The sequence below is a fragment of the Canis lupus genome, chromosome 28 (genome assembly GCF_048164855.1).
Source record: "Canis lupus baileyi chromosome 28, mCanLup2.hap1, whole genome shotgun sequence".
NCBI classification, from domain to species: Eukaryota; Metazoa; Chordata; class Mammalia; order Carnivora; family Canidae; genus Canis; species Canis lupus.
Genome location: NC_132865.1, coordinates 40801402 through 40816847, shown reverse-complemented (window position 1 = coordinate 40816847; position 15446 = coordinate 40801402). Strand labels below are relative to the sequence as shown.

The 15446-nt window shown below is 41.7% G+C and overlaps 1 protein-coding gene and 1 long non-coding RNA gene across 3 annotated transcripts in view; one reads left to right on the top strand and one right to left on the bottom strand.

Annotated features, from left to right (window-relative positions):
• The window catches only part of LOC140620427 (uncharacterized), a 61055-nt gene that overhangs the window by 22821 nt on the left and 22788 nt on the right, over positions 1-15446 (top strand). Inside the window, exons 3-4 of one of the 2 annotated variants that reach the window (XR_012020218.1) lie at positions 12427-12498; positions 13238-13390. This is a non-coding gene — a long non-coding RNA (uncharacterized lncRNA). Of the gene's footprint in view, positions 1-12426; positions 12499-13237; positions 13894-15446 lie in introns of those variants that run through there. The other variant, XR_012020217.1, reaches the window with a different exon arrangement.
• SNAI2 (snail family transcriptional repressor 2) lies at positions 10261-13933 on the bottom strand. Its single transcript, XM_072804675.1, has 3 exons — positions 13798-13933; positions 12424-12969; positions 10261-11523 (listed from the first exon to the last, which is right to left on the bottom strand). Exons 1-3 carry the CDS (start codon positions 13874-13876, stop codon positions 11342-11344), a joined length of 807 nt encoding a protein of 268 aa, XP_072660776.1. The 5' UTR covers positions 13877-13933; the 3' UTR covers positions 10261-11341.

The following is a 15446-nucleotide window of genomic DNA, read 5'->3' as shown; positions in this document are numbered from 1 at the left end:
CAATGGGACACCAACTTCCACTTAGTCTAAAAACCCAGAAGCTATCTATGTTCCATTTAAACGTTAAAAAGTATTTTTAAGAAAATAGTTTGGTTTAGAGATTATATTTTTCAATTTCCTATATTAAGAATTTGAGATTTCAAGTGATTCAGAATTTTAAGTGCTGTAATTCACATAGTGGTAAAAATATGCTTCTGAAGAGCAAAAGGCTATCACTTATCACATTTTAAAAGGTCTTAAAAATGACCTTTTGACCTTATATGACCTTCCGTGTGCCACTTTTGAAGGGTATGCTTGACTGAGGCTGAGGACTGTGGTCTATAGGTGGCATACAATCCATTCTCTGGAAGGCAAGTGTCTCAGAGCAGCAGGCTGTGGCCAGCCCTGCTACTCCTTCCTCTTCTTGGCTTGGCTTTTCAGACACCTCAGTACTCAAGGACACTCTCATTCTTGTGGGCAATCCCGTAGGTATCTATCAGTGCACGTGGCAGCCAAGCACTTATTTCACTTTCAACAAAAGGGTTAATATGTTCTATTAACTTACTGCCTTTGTGTTGTGTCCAGTCACAGGGAAGAATTTTGACAGGAAGAATTCATGGGTATCAGTAACAATTGTATTTACAAAACAAAACAAAACAAAACAAAATAAAACAGTGAAAATCCTATTTCTAATATTCCTTTTCAACTCTGCTTCAAATATTTTTCTTCTCAGGGCCCTTGGATGGCTTGGTTGAGTGACCAGCTCTTGGTTTCTGTTCAGGGTCATGGGATTGAGCCCCCTGGGGTGTGGGCTCAGTGGAGAGCTTGCTTAAGATCTTTTCCTCTCCTCTTTTTGCCCCTCCTCCTGTTCGTGTTCTCTAAATACACAAATAAATAAGTAAAATCTTAAAAAAATACTTTCCCTCTGCATGTCAGTTTAATCTGCCTAATTGAATGAAAATTATTTTCATTTTAAAAATTACTTGATCATTGATACAGACCCAGATAAAAGACATAGAGAACAAAACAGTAGGAGTCAAACTTTGGGCATAGATTGTAAGATAGAGTATTCTGTCCTTCGATTTTTAATTTTTTTCTGATTCTAGAATTTATGCTTACTTATATGTGTGTATGGTATATAAATGCATTATATAGACAGTGCAATTTTTTTTCTTTTTTTAAAAGATTTTATCTGTTTGTGAGAGACAGAGAGCGAGAGAGAGAGAGAGAGAGAGAGAGAGAGAGAGAGAATGGCAGAGACATAGCCAGAGGGAGAAGCAGGCTCCCTGCAAGGAGCCGTTGTGGGACTTGATCCCTGGACTCCGGGATCAGAACCTGAGCTGAAGGCAGATGCTCAACTGCTGAGCGTCCTGACAGTGCAATTTTCGAAGATCATGCCAAAATCATTGGATTATGATGGACTTTCTGAATATTTTAGTAGTTTGTAAGTCTGAGGAACATCATTCTGACTTTTTCACCTTTTTACATTATTCTGGGTGAGACAATGAAGCTTATGGGCATACTATCTATATATTTTAATCTATTACGATAACAGTTCATTCTCTGATCATACCCATCTTAGATGATTTTTCTATTAAATAGTGACAGGGGGTCAGTAAGAGAGAAGGATGGTGAAGAGAATGCATCTTTCTGACAGACAAAGGTAAAATAATGTTTCATTAGGTAATCAAGATATTTTTGTCTTTCATCTAGTATTGGTAGATTGGTAGACTTAAAACCAGTTTCAACTTTAAGAAAAAAATATAATGAGCTCCATTGTGTGCAACACTGTGGCATGTGCTTGTCATAGATTTGTGCAGTACCTTTGCCTCCAACTGGACTCAGGAATCGTCCCCACTGTGCACAAGATGAGACTGAGCACAGTTCTCCCCACTGACTGCACCTTGAATCCTGGTCTGATTATAGTCGCCATACTACATTCTGTGCTGATATAACAAGCCCTGAATGATCTGTTAGACTGTGGCTGCATTGATTAGTTTGTTTTTTTTAATAGCATCATACATATTTTTATTGCCCACCATTATTTCAAATGGCCCAACGACAATTTTTGTAGGACAAATGAAAATGCAGGCCCCTTCTTGTTTAAGATTTGAAACTGGGGTAGGGGGAAGAAGAGTAGCTGCCTTTAAAATCAATCAGGACACCTCCATGGAAAATTACCTGGGTTGTTTCATGGTTGGCAGGAGCAGAGAGGGAACTGGCATCCCCTGAAGAGGCACACGCCCGGCCTAGGTCCGGCCAGCACCCACTGGCAGGAGCTCAGCCCTGCAGTTGTCAAGATTTTCCTAAATTGTAAAAATCTAAAAGTTACATTTTAGAATCGTCTTTTCTTCTAATTCCTTTTTATTGCTTTCTTATTGCCTCAGGAAAGCAGTAACACAAAAGATCCTTTTACATCTTTTGATTTAAAATGCAGAATCCAATAGAGGCTTGTCTGGCTACATTCATGGAGGAAAATCTGTAGGTGATCAGTGTTCATCCTGCAAGTAAGAATCCTATTACAGCAAACAAATTTGTTGATTTTAGCTTCAAAATTCCTAATATATTAAGAAAATTGCCTGGATTCTCACCCAATTTAACTTTATATAGAAATCATTATAGCTATGGAAGCTATAACTTCTTTCTCTTTAATTACATTAAATAGCTTTTCATTGTGCAGGGGATTGTGCACCCCCTCTTTCACCACTCTGTATTTTATAGCATATATTTCCAAACTCTTTGAAAGCCCCTGTGCTGTAAACTAATTTGTTAAAGGAATTTATAAAGAATTTGGGAGCTTTAAAAAAGGGTTGTCTCTTTCCTTTTACATTATTTTCACTAAGAAGTCTTATTCAATACTTCTTTCAATTGTGTGCCTAATATAGTGATGAACTGGCAAACGACCCAATGCAATGTATGGTAGTGACAAAGACAAGGGATTCTAAACTTCTACACTACTTGTGATGTACAGTTTATCATCAACCTTGACAGCTGAGTCTCATGTCTCTGCCTCAATCCCCCACAGCTGGGACTCTGTCCTTCTCAGAGTGTGGTCCCCAGACCTGCTATAGCAGCCTCACCTCAACTGTTAGAAATGCAAAGTCTTAGGTTCACTACAAAACTTCTAATTCAGAAACTCTGGGGGTGGGACCTAGCAATTTGTGTTTTAACCAAGCTTTAGCTGATCCTGGAGTCTGAGAGCCACTGATGCAACCCCATCCCTGCACCTTTGTTTTCCTTTTCCCTCATCGATGGCCTCTGAAGCCTCCCTTCTACTCTTATGGCGGCACCAAGACTGTTTCCATCCACATAATACTGGCTGCCAGAGAGAGATGGGCTAGGCTTCTCTATTTCTGCTTTTGTCTTCAAAGCAAGAGGGCTGGAAAAGTGTCTAGTCTAGTCGGCTAAGGCAAATCAAGGGCATAATCCTTATTCTAGCTGCAGTAGACAGATGAGAAGGAAACCATTAGTCACTAATGCCTTAGTGGGGAACTTGTTGTACGTTGTTGGTCTGTACTCAGAAAAATGTCTTTATCTGTGAGTAGGTACATACAACTTATAATTATGATCAGTTTGCTCCCTGGAATACACTGGAAAGGCACATTGAGAGAAGGACAGAAATACATAGCTCCATGACCAAGCAGATACCACAGATGGTGTCACTGCTTACCGCCTTTAGGTCAACCCTCACTGCTCTACCCTACTCTCAGTGTGGCTAGATTTCTTAGTACACATCCAGAAAGGTGGTTACCATGTCCAAATAAAGCATTGGATGAAGGAAGACTAGGCTAATTGAACTTGATAGGTGGCCACATTGAAAAGGAAGTCCATACTAGTCCAATGTTGACATTTAGAAATAGATGCCAAAGTGATGATTTATGGCTTTTTGTACTGTATTGCCTGCCCCTAAAGAGCTTACATTGTTTTTTTACCTATTTCTTTGGTGAATTCCTGTTGAATTTCCTTCATTATAATCCAAGCCTGTGCTTCATTTAGATTTTGTACACTTAGGATGTAGTGATATCTATCTTATTTTGTTTTAATAACCATGGTTTTAAAATAAGCTCACTTTATAAAATAAGAGCATACAATGTGATCGGTACATTGTCAATAATGTGAAATAACTTCATTAAATTGTACTATTATATAAGAAATAGGGCAATCCTTCAATAGCACTTAAATAAAAAGATATTAAGTTTAATAATCTGTTGTCCTTTTATTGAATTCTGAATAATTTTAACTATTATAAAAACATTTAAAAGAGAGGGAAAGACTCTGATCACTCTCAACTAAGCTCACTCAAAGCTGGCAGTTCTACACTGACAGAGGCAAGCCAAGCAGACAAGGCTACAATGCTGCCTCCCCTCCCCACCCCGTGCTCTGCTCATAAAGCAAGAGTGTCACTGAGAAATTGAATCACTGTCCCCACCACCTACCACTGAGCAGTGGTTAAGAGACTTTGCCCAGGGGGACAGACAAGACATAAGAACAGAGAACTTCCAAGTTCTATTATGACTTTATTAGAAACAGAATGTTGAGAAGATCAAGCCTAAGGGCACTCTCAAAAACAATAGATTTTGGTGGTAAGCAATTAATAGGAGATTGGTAGCTTCATGAATAAACTAAGCCATTAACCAGCTAGTTTACCAGAAAGAACCATAGAAAAATGGAGGCATGAGGAACCCACCTGGGCTAAGAACAAACCTCAAAGACTGGTCTGACAAACCATCCCTGGAAAGGGGCCTTGCATTTAAACTGCTAAGGACTTTGTGGGAAGCAATAGAACAATCACCCAGAAATTAGTGGAGCTTAACATATGGATGTGATACCAACAAAAGCAGACAACTGACAGAGAGATGAGGAAAAGAGAAGATAGTCAAGGAGAGACACTGTCATCCCAGGATGACTGTGCCCGTGCCATGCACCACACTTGAGGAGCAGCCTCAGAGGTTTCACACCTGCACATGTGCACACACATACACTCAAGCCAAGAGAGGGAGAGAGAGAAAGGAAGAAAGAGAAGTTACTTGTCATCAATTCGGAGAAAATAATTTTCTTCTAAGAATGTCTATTAATAATTTTGCAGGAATATTAATAAATAATAAATTGTTAAATTAAAATGACATGAAAAAATAAACAAAGGAATTGAAGAAAAAATACAGCAGATAACTCCCACTTGGCAAAATGTTAAATATTTTAAAAAGATAAACCTGCAGGAAAAGCCTAAGCAGCTTGCTCACCCAACATAGCCATAGGCATCCCTGAAAGAAGCCCATGAGTAGTTCAGGTAGGAGCATATCTCACAAGGGAATGTCCCCCACCCTGAGGGATAATGGAGGGGAGGGCCCAGAGGCCTCCTGGCAGTGAACCCCTCCCTCCCACTGCACCACTACCATGGTCAGCCTCATCAACATGGGTAGTCCTTTCAATTTGGAGTAAATTGCATTTTGAAGCTTCTCTGCAGAGAGGAGGGAAAAGACTCCTTGGTGTGAGTGGACTAGAAAGAGCCAGTATGCATTTCTGGGCCCTCCTCCAAAGGGTGAAGGTCTTCAAGACTGGAGACATACTCAGAAAATTGGAGCAGAAATAGGAAAACCAAACCATGACCAGGTCACCTCGTTAAGTAGGTCAGGGATCAGCACATCAAGTGATTTGTGGGGAGCAGACAGGTGAGGAGAAAAGAAAGCTGGCTTTGGTGGAAATCTATCTTATCCTGTCTCTCCCTGCCCCTGCCTTCAGCCCGGCAGACTCCGAGGGCAGGCATATTCCAGCCCCCACCTGCTGATTAATCTGTCTGCTGCTAGACTGCTGCCCTCTGGATCTTTTGGCTTGCTTTAGATGAGGAACTCCGGTTGGGTGGGGAGAGAGGCAAGGGGCTAGGAGTGGAGCTTAGGGTTAAATCTTGGTTAGTTGAGGTGAGATATAAGGATCAGCAGCATGGACATCACCCAGAAGCTGGCTAGAAATGCAGACTCTCACACCTCTCCCAGACCCACCAAATTTAGATGTCGACAGGACCCACAGGTGATCATCTATGCACATTGACACTCAACAAGCCTGAGGCCATGACTGGACCTCAGAACTCACGGGTCAGTGACACTATATATGGTTAAAGGTGATAGCCACTTTTACTGTCCTTTCTGACAAATCTAAAGCAAAGTCTTAACATAATACAAGAAAATTTTAAACCTCTCTATATGAGATAGATAAGTAGCCAGACATGTTGGAAATCATAGGAAATATAATTGCCACTCATTTTCTTTGTAAGGGAATGCCATTATTTTATTCAATCCATTTATTTCCTTTCCACTCCTTAGAATTAAATATTGCTACCTCCTAACTATGTAGTAGAAGAAATAGAAGAAGTAGTGCTCCTTACCTGGGAGGGAGTAATTTCCAGCCCCAGAGTCCCCCCATCCCAAAGGCTAAAATGGATGAATGACTGATTTGTACCTCTGGCCACTGTCTACAAAAACTGCCTAGTGATACTTCAAAAGGCCTCACAATTTTCTCTAGAAATTTCCAAAAGAACTGGCTGAATGGCTTAGACTGACTATCCTAACCAGAGGAGCTTAATTAAATGAGCTAGTACACAAAATATATGAGTGCCGGTCCTATATTCACAGCAACTCTCCCACTCACTGCTATAAATACCTCACCAGTCCCTTTGGAGTTTGTGGACATGGATATGCTGCCGTTTCCTCTGCTAATCTCTCATTGTTTGGGGGTCTGGCTAAGTGCCACAACGGAAAAGTTGCCATGCTTGTTGCTTTTTTACATGCATGCTTTCCACAAAGTAATTATTACTTCCTGGAGGGCTGAGAGGCTGAATCTAACTTTAGCCAGAGATTTACTCCTATGGTCGTAGATTCTCTACATTTACTACTAAAAATTAAATGAAAGGTTTTTCCCTCCTTGTGTGTCCATCTCAGGTAAAGGGAATACTTTTGTATTTCATCTGCCTCTTACGAGATTCTCGACAAGAATGACAGAAAAGTCATCTTATTTGAGAACTGTTACTTCCGTAGATGACAGAGCACTCATTCTCAAATTAGTTTTGCTCAAAATGTTTCTCATATCTAAAGTAGGGACAACTTCTTGGATGTGGATCTTAGCCAGGGAAGCCTTAGACTTTTCAAAATTATAATTGCCTTATTACACCAGAGTGTCCACATTTTAGTGGTGAAAGAAATGACTGTTTAGCTTGGAAGACTTTTTAGGCCAAGAAGATAAAAGCCCGGGTGAGGAGTGTGTGTGTGCGAGGGAGTAGCAGTGGCCTTCAGAAGATGAAGTGTTAATGTACAGAGGATGGAGACCAGCTGCTTTTCATCTCCACAGAGAACAGACCAGAGGAAATGGGGTCCCAGGCACCAGGAGAACTTAGGGAGGTTGTAAGTGAGCATGTCATGACAGGGAGGGTCCAAACTGGAAGAAGTGGAGCCAACAGGATTTCTATAAGGAAATTGAGAAATGGTCTTGAAGATCGTTGTATATAATTGCATCATTCCTGAATAATGATAGTTCCTAAATTCGCCCTTAAAATATTTAATTTCAGAGCACATTATCATTGTCCTTTTCAACAACTCTCTTCACATGGCTACAACTTACAAATCACCGCGCTGACTGTAGCTCAGTGGCCTCTGCATTCCCTTGGTGCAGTGGAACAAGTAGGGTCTTTGGAGCCAGAAGAATCTGGATTTGATTTCAGTGTTGCAACTTACTGCCTTTCTTATCTCGGCTCCATTATCCAGACTCTCTGTAAAATACCAGCTTCATAGGGAATTTTTTTCCATTGAAGATGACTTATGTGGGTTTCCTAATACAAGAGCAGGTACACACTAAGCATTTGATGATAACACTGGGTACCTGATATTATCTACAAGGACTGTGTTGTACTTCATTGTGATACCTCAGAGACTCAATTCCTATTTTACACTTAGGAAATATAGACACCAAGGGGTTAAGTAAGTTACATAAGGACATAAAGCCAATAGGTTGGAGGCAGTGATTCAGTGAATACATATGTTGCATTTAAAAGCTGTTTTTTTTTTTTTTTTTTTTAAACCAGACCAAGCTCTCTCATATTATAGGAAACCAATCATGAATCCTGGGAATGTTTGTCAGCATATGTGCCTATTATTAAAATCCACAGTTTCCAAAATCCAGACTCTCAGAAGGCCTAACCTGGCCCATATGCACTGTACTTGCCCCTCTTCACTTCTTCTGAGTATCTGATCTATTGGGGGGAAATCTGTCATCATTAAGTTAGGAAACATATTAGTAAATTTTCTTGGAGGATATCTCAAAAACCATCAACACACTTTGCATTAAATGGGGATACATTGGATTTATTTTAGATCTGCAAGCTATTTTTCACCAATTTCTCTTATTTCATCCACAAACATTTGTTGATGTCTGTGTTCCAGATGATGTATTGGGTACTGGGAATTTATGCTTAAAGGATACTCTGGTGAAAAAGAAAGGTATCAACAAACAACTACAATTAGGTGAGATAAGTACTATGTTATAAATGACACAAAAGTCCCAGAAATAGAAAATTTGGGAAAGTATTTCAGAGTCAACAACATTTGAGGACTTAAGTGCTGCAGAAGAGCCGATATTGAGTCAAAGACCTTGGTAAAAACATTAACAATGCTAAGCAACTACTGAGGCATATTTACAGAAAATCTTCACATTTTATGTACTATAATTCAAACTCATGTTACTTTGATGAAAGTAAGATATTTAAGCATGAATGAAGTTAGAATGGTAAGGATAAAGTGGAAATATATTACAACATTATTATCATTAATTCTTCACTAAGAAATTAAACCAATGAACAGACTCTTCCTTTTAGAAAATTTTATGTTTTAATTTTTGGACACCAAAAAATGACTTACCTATAGATCCACATGAGAGAGGGAAATGTAGGTAGATGTGGTTCCTGGGACAGCCAAGGAGATCACTTTGAAAATGCTTGACTCATTCCCATTTGCCCTTGCAAGATATTCCTACATATTAGCTGGCCTGAAGCTTTCAGGCAATCTTTTTTGTACTAACTGAAGTGGTCTTTCTACAACCTTAGACTACCCAAGTCAAGCTATGAGCCATTTCTTTTATATTTATAAATTGCTGCTCTGAATATTTTTGCCTTTGAGTTATATGTCCTTAGATATAAAAAAATGGAAATTTAAATTAAAAGTTTTTTGTTTTTTTTTTTAGTCAGATGCACACTTTTTATATGTTGGCTAAAACTTAAAATGTAATGTATAGTGGAATGTGTGTGAACATTAAGGGAATAGCATTGGTACTTTAGGTCACTTACTGATGTCCTGAAACTAATCTATTTGAGACTCTAGTTCTGCCTTTTATTTGTATCACAAGGCCATTAGAAGGAAAAATAATAGTTCTGCAAGCTCTGAGCATATGAGAGAGAAGTGCTTAATGGTAGCAGGAACTATCCTTATAATGGGTTTGGAGTTTAGAGTCAAAGACACTTTGGTAATTGTCCCAATGACTATATGGTTAACAGTTTTACATATGAGTTAGAATCCAAGCATTTGGCAAGCATTTACTTGTATATGGAATGGCTGCTTGTGTTATATTTTATGAAGTATATCTTGGATTTGGGTTGGGGCTTGTTCAAAAAACTATAAATGGAAAACTTAACTTTGTATTATTTAGCCCCTGCTTCCAATAAACCTATCCCTTCTTTTATGTCACTAAATGTAGGATTTTCTTTGCATGGTTTAATTTTCCAACTTGTGCAATTTATGATAAATCCATTTTTCCTGACCTTTTCATGCAGATTTTCTATTTTTTCTTACACCTCATTAAATGATATTTCAGAAAAAAATTTTAAAAAATTAAAATTTTCCAGTGGTCTATGTAATAATCACTCATTACAATGGGTGATCGGAATTTTATTTCATAAAGCAACCTAATAAAATCATCATAAATAAAAAGTTTTGGAAAGTATTCTTAAGTATTAATAGTATGAATATTTTTAGTACTCAAAAAGTGTGATTTTTTTTGTTAAGGGGATATATTAACAAACTACTACTAATGTGATATTATCTTTTTGAATGTGGTAGTACTATCTTAAGAGTAAAGAAAAAATACTAGCAGTATACTTTATTATAACCTAATACATAAAATGACACTTGATATTCATAAAAATGCTATTCACCTTTTCTCTTATTAAGAAAAAAACAATTCTTTGTAGTTTAATACTAATCGCAAAGTAAGTAAAGTCTCTGAAAATAGCATACAAACAATAGATTTTAAATCAAAAATGTTTATTGTAAAAAAGGACCTTTAAAATTGTTTTTTAAAAAAGAAACATTGATCTCACAAATCTTCAGGTTGTTTATAGGCATCAGCTATAGACAACATTTCACTTTCATACAAAACTCATTCAATCATATAAAAATAAACACAAATTTACATTGACTCATCATCTATACAATTACTTTAAAAAGGCACTTGTAAAGGTACTGTACGGATTGCATTTGTTGTATGCATTTAAAATAGTTTAAGTACATTACTGAGTTTCTAAGAATCCTTTCTTGCACTTATTCCCATCTTTAATTAATTTTAGAAAATCATTAAAAATTATTTTAAAAGGTAAGACATAGAGCATGCACCAGGAATGTTCAAAGCTAGTCTTTCCCTCCTCCCCCAAGGTGCATACTCCTTATTGGCATAAACAAAAACAAAAACAAAAACAAAACACTCTCAGTACATTCTCCTGTGTTTTGTTCCTGTTCTTTTTTTTTTTTTCTTTCTCTTTTTCAGTATCTCTCTTAAAAATACAGTTTAAAGCATTACAGGTAATCAAAAAAGGCTTTAGTTCAACAATGATAACCAGACATCAGACATGTAATGAAGTAAACTTGGAATACTTTATAAGGCACCTGAGATAGCGTCTGGCAAATTCTCTTTCTATAGGAAATTCTATTACAAACTCTATTACAAAGCAATACTGTTCTTTTCAGTTGAAATGATTTGGCAGCAATGTAAATCTTTGCATTCTTTCTTAGTGAGAAAAGATGCAATGTGCTTCTTTGCTTCAGCTTTTGAAGAGAAAGATTCTTGTCTTTTATCCTCTCAATCTAGCTGTCAGTAAATATATAGTAATTTTAAACTTCACATGGAAAGGATTAACTTTGAACACATGGATTTTGTGCTCTTGCAGCTTTTAGTGTGTGTGTGTCTGTGTGTGTGTGTTTGTGTGTGTCTGTATGTCTATACACATTATTTGGTCAGTAAGCATAAGAGAAAATGCCTTTGGACTTTTATTTGTCGTTTGGAGTCGGAGTGAAGAAATGCATTCTGTTTGAGTAAACATTGATTGCGTAACTCAGTGTGCTACACAGCAGCCAGATTCCTCATGTTTGTGCAGAAGAGACATTCTGGAGAAGGTTTTGGAGCAGTTTTTGCACTGGTATTTCTTTACATCCGAGTGGGTCTGCAGATGAGCCCTCAGATTTGACCTGTCTGCAAATGCTCTGTTGCAGTGAGGGCAAGAAAAAGGCTTCTCCCCTAGGGGTGAGGGTGGGGGTTGAGAAAGAAAGACAGTCAGTGTTTTTAGAGGAAATGTAAAGTCAGATAACGTTTATGAGTAACAGTCACATTTTGTCAAAAAAGAACTTAATTAAAATTCCCCATAACAGATACTTATTTTCAGACCTGATCCTTTAAGATAAATTTGAATATTGTATTAAAAAATCACACCAAGAATATTGTTACTGCTGCCAGTCATGTAGAAATATTTCATGTAGTTCTAGGACTTTCACTTATTAAAGCTTTCTGCTTCAGCAGGTGCAGCTAATATTGAGCTCCTCCCAACATTTCCTAATAGTTCCCCTTTTCCCTCTTTCTATTATGACTAAGATTGGATAAATGCCTCGGCTCCCCGCAGGATGATTTTGTACTAGGAATAAAATATTCAGCAGCAAAAACCAAAACATAATAAAACAACGGGGAGTAAATTCAATTCTAACTATCCAACTTGCTATGGGGTGACAGCACAGCAAGAATGTAACCAGCTGAAAACTAAAGGCAAACCCCTCACCTATCTACCAAACCGGTTGATTAAGATAGCAACATCTGTGTTTGCTGAATATTGGGAGCAGTTTCACAGAGCACACATTCAAGTACATCTTTCCTGATTTTCTAACTGATCTTTGAGATCAGTTCTGATCTGAATCAGCTTCTGAATCTACTTTCCAAAGTCTAAATGCTGTTTGCAGTCTCTGGAGCAGAGCTTGTTAACAAGAAATGGAGCATTCTGCTCTAACAACTTTTTGAGTCATCAGGAAGTAGCTATACATGATCATCCATCATTAAAAACACTGTGTCACTACTTAATGCAAATTCAACGGCCAGCCCAGGGCTTCACTCTATCAGACAGTAACATTCCTGTCTGTGTTTTTCTCTTACCAGTGTGAGTTCTAATGTGTCCTTGAAGTAACCAGGGTCTGGAAAACGCCTTGCCACAGATCTTGCAGACACAAGGTAAAGTGTGGGTCCGAATGTGCATTTTAAGGGCGCCCAGGCTCACGTATTCCTTGTCACAGTATTTACAGCTGAAAGATTTCCTAGACTGGGCATCACAGTGCAACTGCTTATGTTTGGCCAGCCCAGAAAAAGTTGAATAGGTTTTATTGCATAAATTGCACTGAAACTTTTCAGCTTCAATGGCATGGGGGTCTGAGAGCTTGGATTGTAGTCTTTCCTCTTCATCACTAATGGGGCTTTCTGAGCCACTGTGGTCCTTGGATGAGGTGTCAGATGGAGGAGGGGGACTCACTCGCCCCAAGGATGAGGGGTATCCAGAAAGAGAAGAGAGGCCATTGGGTAGTGGGGAGTGGAATGGAGCTGCCGTAGTCCACACGGTAATGGGGCTGTACGCTCCCGAGCTGAGGATCTCTGGTTGTGGTATGACAGGCATGGGGTAGCTCTCATAGAGATATGGGGAAATAATCACTGGGGGAAAGAGAAGGAAAGGAAGGAAGATTAAAGATTAAGGCAAAAAAAAAAATAACTTTGAAAACACACTAGGAAGCTACTTGCCAGCACAGACACACACACACACACACACACACACACACACACACACACACACCCAGGACTCTATGACGAAGTAAATCGACTCATTTAGGAAGACAGGCATTGGTAAGACATTTCATTTCCACCCTTGCTGCTACATGGTCACTGGGCTTTAATGTACATCTAATGTCCCTCCCGCACGCAGGTGTGACGGGAGCTGTAACATGCTGTGCGGTGCGGAGGTGCGCCAGGTGAGCGCCCACAGTCTCCGCCGAGGGGGAAACACCGCATATTCTTTTAAAGAGACCGAGAAGTCGTCTACCGTTTTCTGCATGAGCCCTGCGCGTGTTCTAGGATCGTGAGTACAAAGATACGCGCACACGAAGCTGCTCTCTGGAGGGAAGGAGGCTTCTTACACAAAAAAGCAACGATTCATCATTTACGTGTTGTGCGGCTCATGCTCCGCGCGCTCGCTATGCGTCTACGTGCGGGCTTTCGGCAACGAAGCTGCAAGAGTTGAGTGAAGTTTTCCTTGTCAGTTAAGAGCCCCCAAAGTCTTGAATTAAGACTCACCCCGAGCGACCTAAAGAGTCCTAACTGTCTTTGGGGTACTGTTTGGGAGGAAAGGAGCTCTGTCTTCGCTTCCTTTGTGACACTATCGGAAGCGCAACGCGCCACGGGCCTAGGGACGGGCAGACGCCCGGCGGGTGGTGCTAGGCGGACGGAGGCGTCGCCTTCCTCAGGTCCACGTATCCACTGCTTTACCTGTGTGCGTGTCCAGTTCGCCGTAGTTGGGCTTCTTGGAGGCGTTGAAATGCTTCTTGACCAGGAAGGAGCGCGGCATCTTGCGGGCGGGCGGGCGGGCGGGCGGCGGCGCGGATAACGGTCCGGGGCGGGCGCGGCGGGCCCTAGAGCATCGCGGCGCGGCTCGGGCTGGGGCCGCGCTCGGGTGCGGCGGGCGGACGGCGCCTCCAGTCGCCCGGCTCCTGCGCCGACTGAGCGGGGCTGGGCCGGGAGGGCCCTTTTCCTCGCCTCTGCGGGCGGGCGCCAATCGCCGCGGGGAGGCTCAGGTTTCAGCCCCGCCCCCGGGACGGCCGCGAACCGCGGAAGAGTGTGTGGCGGGGCCGGGCCGCTGCGGCGCAGGACGGGCGCTCCGCGGGGCTCCGGCGGGCCGGGGCCGGGCGCCCGAGAGGCTTGCGGGGAGGTCGTCCCGCCTCGGCCTCGCCAGGCTCCCTGCTCGCGGGGAGCCGGAGGGGTCCGGGCAGGCCCGGATGCCGGGGGGGGGGGGGCGGGGGGGGACCTGCGGCCCGCCCGGCCCCGGGACCCCGACAGCCCGTGTTTGCAAGCGGCCGCGGCGGGGCTCGGCTCGCGCAGGGGCCCCGGAGAGAGGGGGTGGCGGCGCCCCGACCCGGCCCCGGCCCCGACCCCGGCCCCGGCCCCGGCCCCGGCAGGCGCTTCCCGCTGGAGTCGGCGCGTCCCCCACTAGCGGTGGCGCCTGGAGAGAGGCCCCTGGCGGCCCCGAAAGCCCTGCCTGCCCCTCGGGGGAACCGACGCGCCGGAGACGGGCGCTGCCGAGCACCGACGGGCCTTGGCCGCGTAGCTCCCGACTCCTATAGGCACACGCAGGCGCCGTCCTCCACGACGAGGGGCCCTGACAGGCGACGCCTCATGTGCAGCGCGTATCTGCTCTGTGTCCCTGTGACACTGTTCTCTTCAGCATAAAGTCATCGGCTCTCACCCCGCATCTGCCCGCTTCCTTCCCGGATTGCATTTCTAAACAAAGGATGCCACCCCGTCTACGGCGGGGTCAGAGTTCTGAGGAGCTAGTCCAGCAACCAGCAAAAACGCTTTGATTTTGTCTGTCTGTTTGTGATACTAAAATCTAGAAATCCTCCGAGGTGGCTAATTCTGAAAGTAAAATTTCAACCGTGCTTTCAAGCATCTCTGGCCATTCGCACTTGTCTCCCTACCTTTTGCTTCAGAGACTAAGGAAAGAACAGATTTGCCACAAGCACCCTACCCTTGTTTCTAACAGGTGCTGGAAGAAAAAAAGTCAAAAAGAAAATAATAGTGGTGAAGTCAAGACTTGTAAGAGGAAAATGCATTGTCAGGCTGCATAACTTCTTAATCTTCGGGGGAGAAAACAAGTGTATGTTGTGGGTGCGTGGGTGGAACCAAAGGGGAGCTCACAAGTTTCTGAGCCAATTTCAATGATTCTGGCTTTTTTTTCTTCCAACAGTCATAATGTAAATGCCAAGGAAACAAATTTAGGTGAATCTTTACGTTAAAAGGAACAGTATTTGTAGCAGACAGGAAAATATGAATATGCATTAGATTTCCTCGCAAACTATAAACTAGAGAACAATTCAGGGCACGTTTTCTGAGCTTGCTACTTGCACCTGGTTTATTGGAAC

Coding starts and splice junctions, on each gene's coding strand:
- SNAI2 (XM_072804675.1), bottom strand. CDS start 13,876: ATGCCGCGCTCCTTCCTGGTCAAGAAGCATTTCAACGCCTCCAAGAAG. Junction 12,970..13,797: donor CGAACTGGACACGCACACAG/GTAAAGCAGTGG, acceptor TCTTTCCCCCAG/TGATTATTTCCCCATATCTC. Junction 11,524..12,423: donor ACACATTAGAACTCACACTG/GTAAGAGAAAAA, acceptor CCTCACCCCTAG/GGGAGAAGCCTTTTTCTTGC.